The sequence below is a fragment of the Aspergillus affinis genome, assembly GCF_023601865.1.
Source record: "Aspergillus affinis strain CMG 70 chromosome Unknown NODE_41_length_255467_cov_85_872513, whole genome shotgun sequence".
In the NCBI taxonomy this organism is placed as follows: domain Eukaryota; kingdom Fungi; phylum Ascomycota; class Eurotiomycetes; order Eurotiales; family Aspergillaceae; genus Aspergillus; species Aspergillus affinis.
Window position 1 is genome coordinate 245899 of NW_026515822.1, and position 9569 is coordinate 255467.

Genomic DNA, 9569 nt, shown 5'->3' on the forward strand with positions numbered 1-9569 from the left:
TTAGGTGTGCTAGATAGATGAACTAGGACAACGGACTAGAACAGATCGAATCCTTGGCATCAATGTAAAAAAAAACCAATTCCAACTAAAGCCGCCGGGGCCGGACAGAACAGAACAAGCGAGGCCAAAAGACGGCATGCTTAACAGTCCAGTGAGTGGGTAGGGTGTTCCCTTCGCCTAACCCCAAGACCACGAGCCAATAATGGCTCAAGGTCTGCGTGCTCGAAAGAACGGGAATCCCTGCATGTTGAATTACTACAGAGTAACTAAGGCAGGTCGACTTTATTAATTCTGGATGACTGTTTTCTAGCGTCTCGACGGGGCTGCACGCCAATCACAGGATCCCGTTAGCCCCGATTAGCCTGAGATCTTGACAGCAACTCAATAGAGACTTAATGCGTAGATTACTATGGGCCGGGGATTGCTCCAATGAATAATATTGACTAGAAATTTGTCCCTCTCGCCCTCCGATGGTCCGGCTTCTCGTCGTCGAACCAGCTCCCTCGCCCTCATTTATTTTTGGTTGCCTTTCTCGTCATCGGCATCATCGGCGCATCATACCCTGCAGGAGAACAGGCCACATGTTGCAGCTCACGACGATTATGATAGAAGTGCCAGATAGGAATGAACTGCACGACAGTGGACCAATTCCATAACGCCACACTGGTGTAGGAAAAATTAATTTAGAAAAAACCAACACCTTTTAGTTAATTAAGACAAAGGAAATAATGACAAGATAAGGAAAGATGAGAGACCCGTAAGACAGATAGTAAGAAACATGATTATGAGAAAGTCACCCCCCCGGGGGAAAGGAAATGGGAAAAGACACATTCAAGAAAAAACAAAGAAAAGCACAGAGAAAGAAATAACACCGAAAATGTGACCCCGAAGAAAAATGCATCGAATAGGAAACCCCAGCAACGACGGGCCATTAGATTCGCTAGAGTACATTTGATACTATGCAGGTCAGTCAGCAAGGTCTCTTCTTTTTTTTTTTTTTTTTTTGCCCCTCCGGTTAATCCCTCCCACCTGACCCATACCCCATAGGTAGTAGGTCGTTATACCCCAAGTTGGAGATCCGATGATATTTCGGGCCCCGTCAACAGTCCCTGGGGAAATGGTTGGATCACGCACCAGCCCATGAAGGAGTTATCCACGGCCGGACAATCTGGTGCAGGCCCCGCCATGTCACAGAAAATCGGCGTGGAAGGAGGGGGGTCAGCGCACCCGATGACGCTCCCCAAATCAAATGTCTCGACTGACGGACGAGTCAGCGGCGCGCCCGTCCCTAACACATGGAATGGTGACACGGTCGTCGTGGGGGACTGGTGATGGTGGTAGTACTGCCCGTACAGTCTCTTCTGCAGTCCTCGCTCCCGTCGCAAGTGGTGGTCCGGGCTCACATGGCCTCGGAACTTGGCGGTGATTTTCGTCGCCTTGCCCCCTTTGGCGCCAGATCGTTGGCGTTGAGGTGCCGGTGGGTCCGAACCCAGGAATTTCTTGTAATTCGCCTGCTTCCTATACCGGGTTGTAGATTGGATGCCGTTCTTGACGGCCTCGTCCGTCAGGCGCCAGTAATTTACGGATTTTTTGCCAGGGATCGATTCCTCTCGAACCGCCTCAAAGCCCTGTAACACAAACGATGTAAGTCTCAAACACAATACGAGAGGAAATGTAGGTAGCAAATCCGTGCTTTCTTTTTCTCTTGTTTCTTCCACCCCCCTCTCCGTTCCCCGAACTTCTCGTTCCCGCGGAGATCGACAATGGATAAGGAGCAAATGAGGAAAGGTTCGAGAGGTACACATACCGCGTTCATAGATAGGTTATGACGAATGCTGTTTTGCCAGCCTTTGGAGTTCCGGTCCTTTCCCTTGGCTGTATTTTTCACAAACCAGTCATAGATGCCCTGAAGAGGCAATTTCATGTCCGGTGCATTCCGGAGAGCCTGATATATTAGGAGGGAATAAGGAGGGTCCGTGTTGACATCCTCCTCGGTGCTATCCTCTGAGCTGGTGGCGTGCAGGTCATCGCGGTCGATGCCCAGCTTGGTGCCAGAAGGATGAGGCTTGCTGCCGTCGTGCCCGGCCTGATAAGAGGAGATTGAGAGGGGGGGCGAGGTTGGTGATAAGCTCGTTGGAGAATAGTTTGTTCCAGAAGCCTCGGGCTGATTCTCAGGCGAGACGTGGGCGCGAGAAGAAGCGTACGAGGAGGGGTCCGGATTGAAAGTACCGCCGCCTGTCTCACGTCCCCATTCTGAAGGGCCAGTGTAGTCGTGGGAACGACGCAGGCCGGGTTGCAATGGAGCCGTGGTGGAACTGGACCCCATGAAGGTGTTCGACCAGCCTTGGTCGTAGGGAAACATACGGGGGACGCCGTCCGCCACCGTCGCCACCGGGGGGTGAGATGGACCCATGGAGTAGCTTGGGTTGGTTTCAACGGCGCATGGGTGCTGACTGGACATCATCGTCCCTGGATTGCGAGAGCTAGAGCTCGTCCAGTTCTCGATGACAGGGCAGGGGTTGCTCTGACGAGAAGTTTCCACCGGCGCGCCATCGCTGACGGACGACGAGCTGGGTGACTCTGTTCGTCTCGAAATAAATTGAAGCGGAGTCGCTCGGCCAGAAGGAACCGGACCCAGCTGGAAGTTTGAAGAGGGTGGGAAGTGGTTCATCGTGAATGGTACTTCTTCCTCTTATCCGTTCGATTTATTTGCTGTTTGCTTTTCGTTCTGACAGGAGACAAGACAGGAACTGTAGGGACTATCCAACAGAAGAGGGCTAAGCACGAGGAGGGGGAAGGGAGGGGGATTATCAGAATAACTTAAATGGGTTTGTACAAGGTTCGCCCATGCCCAGGGAATTAAAGGGTTTTTGATAGTTGTAAGGTAGGAAAGAGAAATCAAGTTGGGCTTGGGAAATGAAGAGTTTGAGGGGCTTAAACACCAAGAAATTATAATAAGTAAACGAAAGCCGAAAAAAAGAAAAGAAAAAATAAAAAGGAAGAAAAAAGAGCTGCAGAATTTACAGGAATTTCAGACACTGCAGGCAAGAAAATAAAATGGCAATTAGATGGCCTGCCAGGGGAATCGAGCTTTGTGATCGCTCAGAATAAAGCCATTCAGTAGATCAATTTGAAGCTGTAGGAGTATGCCAGCTCATACGGCCGTTCTTTCTGGCTACAAACAGCTATGCATCTCACGTTCCCAACAAACAAATGAACGGTCTAGGACGTCTCAACTTGTAAAAATGAAAAATAAAAATAGCGCCAGCGAGCGAGAAAGAGAGAGAGGCGAAAAAGAAAAGAAAGCAGAGAAAATAGGAATTAAAAAACCAAAATATAAAATATAAAATATAAAACATAAAATATCAAATAACCTAGACCCAAGAAAAAGAATTCATCCGTCATGTGCTCTGGGGATGTTGTGGATAGCGCTGAGAGTGCTGCGCTCTACTGCGGGAATGTGGAACGAGTCGCTATACAGGAGTGGCAAATAATTTCCCTGAGCCTAAACCGGAGGCTGGATCTGGTACAACAGCGAGAGAGGGGGGGGGAACAGCTGCAAATGACGAGAATTAGTGGCTACAACGCTTGAGAGACGGAGAGGGTTAGGACCGGTCCGGACGCCTGCAGGACTGGTCGGCCATTGGCACCGACCACAGCCCAAGAAGACAAAGCGCCAGCGTTTCTGGGATGGCGAATTTCTGGCGGCTTCCTGGAAAGCCCTCAATGGTCTTCGAATTCATCCTGCAGATCCTCAAGCGCTTCCCGCTTCCCCGTCCAGCCGGAACCGTGAAACGAGATGCAGACGACGCGGTGGCACCAGGGCTGCTCCGTCAGTCCCTCCTGTACCCCTAATTCCGTGAAGGCAAAGTGCTCATCGTGTGGCACCGGAAGGAAAAAGAAAAGAAAAGACCTGAAATGAAAAGCCATCAAAAAGGGCCCTGGAGACCCCGGGGACACGTGACCGTTCGAAAGAGCGGTGATGGCGAAAGCAATCCGCCGTCGCTTGGACGCAGGAATGAGGCCCAAAAGAAAGAGTAAGACTCTCGATAGAAGTGAAAATAAGATTCAGATAGCGGCTTCACACGTGGGGAGCGATGACAGGCGCATTATGTACTTGGACGACCGGCAGATGATACGTCTTAGCTTTGGGTGATCTCTTGGGGATCCGATATTGTAGTAAGTGGTTGTTATTTCCCAGCCCAATGAGAGCTGGTTCTACTTCGACCGTGCTGTCCCAGAGCTCTGGATATCAAAGCCACACCCGACTCTGACTCTGACTCTGGCCCCGTTCAGGGGAATGATCCTCGTCGATACAATCATACAATATCAATGAATGGCCCGGGAATGAAACTTAATGGAATGATAATAGTAAATATAATAAGAGACCCTCCTGGCATTCGAATATAGGGTCCCGGTGGCGGTCGTTACTTCCGATAATAGATCTGAACGAGGTTAAGTTAACCGGGTCAGGACTCAGAAAAGAGATCTTGAATGGACAACTCACGCGTTTGAACTGGAAATGAAGTTGCAAAATTCCCTAGCAAATAAGTCAAATTCGTCAGCGAATGCTCGTCAGGGCAGCATTAGCCCGTTTATACAAAACATACCTTGTCGAAAGTACTCTTGAACCCCCGTTCTCTCTTAGCGCTATAGTCCCATTCTTTGTCGACAATTCGGAAGGCAATGTCTTCGTACGGTGGACCAGCCATGAATCGAATGAGACAAGTATCTTCTTCCCCTGCTGCGGCGAAAGACTGGCCGCGTTTTCGCCCGTTTTCGCGTTCTATGCGATATGTCGGGGCCTTGGCCTTGTCAATCAAGTCGGGGTAGAAGATGTTGAATTTGTAGCCCTGAACCACTTTGGGGGGCGGGTTGTCGTGGTCGTAGTGCGTTTGGTTGTATTTATTCCATTCGTACCCCATCTGGACCCGGTTGAAATACCGAGGCTTTCGCGGTCGGTATTTGCCGGCCCATTGAGGCCGTGAGCTGGTACTCACGGCTTCCTCGCCGGTGAAGATCTCTTCGTTTTCGCTAACCCCTTTGGCAAGCTCTCTTTCATACAGAGCCTTCGTGGCCTGCGAAAAGTCCTCGTTGGGGATGGCGGAGAAGCGAGTCGGTGCGGTAGCGACTGGCACATTCGACGTTTGATTCACGGGGGCAGCCGAAGACTTTTCGGCTTGTCGCTGGCGGAGAGGAACGAAGCCCATCTTGAGAATTTTTTGACGATCGCGGGCCTGTATAACTGATTAGTATGGCGGGTGATGGTAAGAAGATAGAATGGCGAAACCCTCGCCGCAGTCGGCACGACTTACCACTTGGTCCAAAAAGGCTGTCTCATCCACTATCTCCAGGATCTTATCTTCCGGGCGGAACTGAAGCAATGGATCGGGGTCAAGGCCTTGGAGCTCTCGCTCATCCGATCGCGGCTTCTCCCCGGGAGCCGTTTGAACTACCGGGGCCAGTGGCGCGAGTTTCGCTCGCACCGATTCTGCCTCCTCGCGTTGCTGATCGCGAAGACTTCGAACACGTTCATCTATGACAGCTTGGTAGACTTTCTTCAGCTTCGCGCGAGCCTTCCAGACCGAAAGGCTGCGCAGAAGTTCCTCCCAGTAATCGGTATCGATAGGTTCGTTAGAGTCCAGTTTCCTCTTGACGCTGACTTCTAGGGCCTGGAGCTGCTCGTATGTCTTCGGACTCAAAAGTCGATTTATATCGGCGGCAACGGAGCTGAGCGCACGCCCTTCAGGCGCGGAAGTCTTCTGGCGGTCGCGACAAATGATTTTCATGGTCTAACCGAAGGAAAGATCGGTTGTCAGTTTCACGCATTTCAACAAATCCAACGCCCGTGAAGTACGTACCTTCCAGAAATCCCTATTCTGCGAGTTTGATTCAAGGCCTAGGAATGTATCGATGTCCTTCTCTAGGTCGCTCAACTGCGTCGGCGATAGCCCCTCGAAAACACCATCGGGGTCCACCAGATCAAGGTCCGAGTCCGCAATTTCATCGTCGAGAGGGTCCCTCGTAGGATCGATCACTCGCAAGGTCACCGTAAGCCAATCGATCGGCTTCGCGCGTCCCTCTTTGACTCGGATCTCTGCTTTCTTTTTCGCTTGTTTCAAGACGAAGAGGTCTTCCTGCGCCACCCACTGCCGCTCTTGCTCATCCTCCTGCAGCTGATTGAGCCGCACCTGATCCCTCATATTCCGCGGTTGAGATTGCGATGGCCCACGCCTGTCAGAGCCATATCGGTCGTTCTCTTCGTATCTGCGGGGGAGCTTCTGGGGTTGACGCGACGGCGATCGAGATCGGCTTCGTTTCGCACCTGACCGATCAGGTAGTCGCGACGCCATGATGTATAAACCGTCGCCGTTTCTGCAATATGAGTGTGAGTGAATGAAATCGCTTTGTAGGGAAAGGCTGATAAAGAACGAGGGTTGGCATGTGAGATGATGAAGTTGGAGATGTTTTCTGGAGCTGGTAACGGCCGCACTCCTGTTCCGGAAGGCTTAGCGGGAGTCGGCAAACCTTCCCAATCCAGCGCCCATGCTCTCACTTCCGCCTGAGCATCGGCCGTTGCCTTACAAACTACACTGAATACAACCACCTTGTGCTCTGCGGTTTAGCATCGCAATCCACTCTTATCCATCTCTATGATCTGCTCTTAGAGATGTCCACGAAATGGCAGCGGTTGTGTCCTACCAACCAGGGCGATTTGCCTCTAGTTCTCTTCAAATATTGCTTGACGTCAGACGGCTACGAGCTGTACATGACCGACCTAACCAACGTCTGGTCTGAGCATCTATCGCGCCAACAAATTCTGAAACGAGCCGACGAAAATGCCGCTACGATCGACCCCAGCGACGATTCAGAGCAATATCAGATGCTACTGCAGAAGATCGGCGATGCATTTCGCAACGAAAAGGATACCCACGTGATCCTGGACCATACATCGCCAGGAGCTGATACCCTGAGACTAACCACTTCGACGAAATTGCCAAAGCCATTAGGGCCACTGACATGGACTCTCTATCTCTCGAGAGAGCCCCAGTCCTCGTTGACGCAGCATATGCTCCTACCGTTGATCAAAGCGGAGGCGGACTGGGAGTCGCGACAGCAGAATCTCATGAACCAGCTGAAGCAGAAAGACTGGATCCTGAGTAAACTGTTCGACAAGCTTGAAGCCGTGGGTATCGACCTCAGCACTATCTTCCCGGGGGTGTCTGGGTTGCGAACGGGTCGGAAGAACGCGACGCTATCGCAGGCCGCCAAACATATCAGAGGCGTCGCATCTTTTGACGAGCATGCGTGGCTCGAAGAACACGAGCAGTCATCTCCGGGCTCAGACCTTGCTGCCAACCTACTTGCGCAGCTTTTGTCTACCTCTGACGCTGTGGCACAGCCCGATTCGTTTCGTCCGCCTCCAGACAGATGGTGGCATGCACTGTCTTCAGCCAGCACCACTACACTCCCTAGGCGCGAAGATGTCGGTCGAATCAACGAATCCCAACCTTCTCGGGATGACGAAATGACGGATGCTGCAACCGCTACGGATACAGAGGACGATGAATTTGAAGTAAGTCCTTCTTGTCACATACTTTCCCTCTTAGTACCCTGATTAAACTGTTTTTCTTTTTTTCCTTTTCCTAGCGACAAGTGACGCCTCCAAAATTCAAACGCCCCAAAGACACCGGGAACGAACCTTTTCCGGCCAAAAAATCTCAGGAACCAGCACAAGAGCCTGCAAAAGCATCTCCGAGCCCTTCTCCACGCAAGCCTCCAACCAAAGCATCAATAGGTCTTGGGAAGATCGGGAAGATCGGAAAGATCGGAGGATCAAAGGTAGCGTCGACGCAGGCAGCACGGTTTTCGCCTTCACCTTCACCAGACCATGAACCGACGACTACCTCCAAACCGGCCCATATGTCGCCCGTTAATAACGATGAAACAGACTCAGGCTCGGACTCAGATCTAGATGCAGCACCTAGAAAACCAAACCCTCGAACCCAACCCACTTCCCCAGTCAAACCACGCGGTCTTGGTCTCGGACGTATTGGCGGACAGAAAAAGCCAGAACAGAAACCAGATTCTCCCAAATCTACTCCTTCCGGATCCCCAGCTCCAGAAGACCACGACGACAAGAACCTTCAACCCCAACACAGCCCCCCGCCTAAACCACGAGGCCTAGGGACCATCGGCGGCAAAAGCAAGAAGAAAGAACCACCATCATCATCTCCTCCAAATCCACCTCACGCTCCCAAATCACCAACCTCGCCACAAACCAACCCCGCCACCGACTCATCCCCCTCTCCCCCAAATCCAAAACGAAAGCCTCCCCCTGCCGGGCCCAAAAAGCTCGGCGTCATCGGCGGCAGCAGCAAATCCTTTAACCCCGACACCAACACCAACACCACCTCGACTGCTCCTTCTTCCCATCGCCCAAGCTCAGCACCTGTCCCCGACGCCGACGCGGAAACCGAAACCAACGACGAGCTCGATGAACCCCCACTCAACCCCAAACCAACCCGCTCGGCAGTCAAATCGCCATCGCCCGACGAACCGAATCACCGTCCTGGTCTATCGGAGCCGGAACCACGCGCAAGCGAACAACCCCCCGGGGAACCAGAAACGGAAGAAGAAAAAGCGAATCGAAAACGAGAGGAACTGAAACGACAACTAGAGGCGAAGGCGAAGGCGCCGGCGAAGAAGAAACGGAGATTTTGATATCTTTCGTTGCAATATTCCTTTTTTTTTTTTCTTTGGTCTGAATATTTTGGCTCATGGATGGATGGATGTATGTATGTCACTATACGTACCTGTTTTTCTACATTATCGTAAATTTCCTGTTGTAGACATCGCCGCTTTACTGAGGGCGCTCAGGGGCTTGCTCAGTGAGTAATTCACATCACGGTTCACCGCTCAGTGAGCACTCAGTGAGCAGTCACGTGAGTTCTGCCATACTCACCCCCCCATTTATTTTGCACGGGTAGTTCGACCGCTGTGACATCTAGTCCGCTGGGTAGCCTCCTTTGTCACAGGGCGCACAGTCCAAATCCGACTAGACGGTGAACTAGGGCCTAAGATCAAGATAACCTGCGGCCTACCACAAGGCTCGCCAATATCTCCTATCCTATTTATGCTTTACCTGGCGCCCCTGTTCTGGATGGGCAGACTTAAGGCCAGATTCGGATACGCTGATGATGGAGCCTTCCTAGCAACATCTCTTTCCCTGGAAACAAATGCTCAGAACCTATCAGATTCCCTACAGGAAGCCCTAGATTGGGGCTCTGCACAAGGAATCACTTTTGCCCCTGATAAATATGAGCTGATACACTTCTCGCGACGTATAACTGACCAAAACCCTAGCTGTACACCCTCAGTGACAGCGGGGCCTGTCACAATCTCAGAAAATAGAGTACGCCCCTACTTACGCTGGCTGGGGATCCTTTTCGACAAGAAGCTCAGCTTTAAATATCACGTCAAGGAAATGGTTTCCAAAGCTATAATTGTTGCAAATGCATTGCGATCTCTGGGCAATACAGTCCGCGGAGTCAAGCCTTACCTTACAC

The 9569-nt window shown here is 51.5% G+C and overlaps 3 protein-coding genes across 3 annotated transcripts; 1 reads left to right on the forward strand and 2 right to left on the reverse strand.

Moving 5' to 3' along the window:
• Positions 1–1058: 1058 nt before the first annotated feature.
• Positions 1059–2671, reverse strand: KD926_007327 (uncharacterized protein; the record flags this gene model as incomplete). The annotated part of the gene is made up of 2 exons (XM_053100170.1): positions 1059–1628; positions 1808–2671. The coding sequence occupies 2 exons, from the start codon at positions 2669–2671 to the stop codon at positions 1059–1061; spliced, it is 1434 nt and encodes a 477-aa protein (XP_052956196.1).
• Positions 2672–4427: 1756 nt separating this feature from the next.
• On the reverse strand, positions 4428–6353 carry KD926_007328 (splicing factor cactin; the record flags this gene model as incomplete). Its single annotated transcript, XM_053100171.1, has 5 exons — positions 4428–4445; positions 4508–4540; positions 4611–5237; positions 5316–5792; positions 5862–6353. The coding sequence occupies 5 exons, from the start codon at positions 6351–6353 to the stop codon at positions 4428–4430; spliced, it is 1647 nt and encodes a 548-aa protein (XP_052956197.1).
• A 317-nt stretch (positions 6354–6670) lies between these two features.
• KD926_007329 (uncharacterized protein) lies at positions 6671–8724 on the forward strand (the record flags this gene model as incomplete). Its single annotated transcript, XM_053100172.1, has 2 exons — positions 6671–7576; positions 7651–8724. 2 exons carry the CDS (start codon positions 6671–6673, stop codon positions 8722–8724), a joined length of 1980 nt encoding a protein of 659 aa, XP_052956198.1.
• Between the last annotated feature and the right edge of the window lie 845 nt (positions 8725–9569).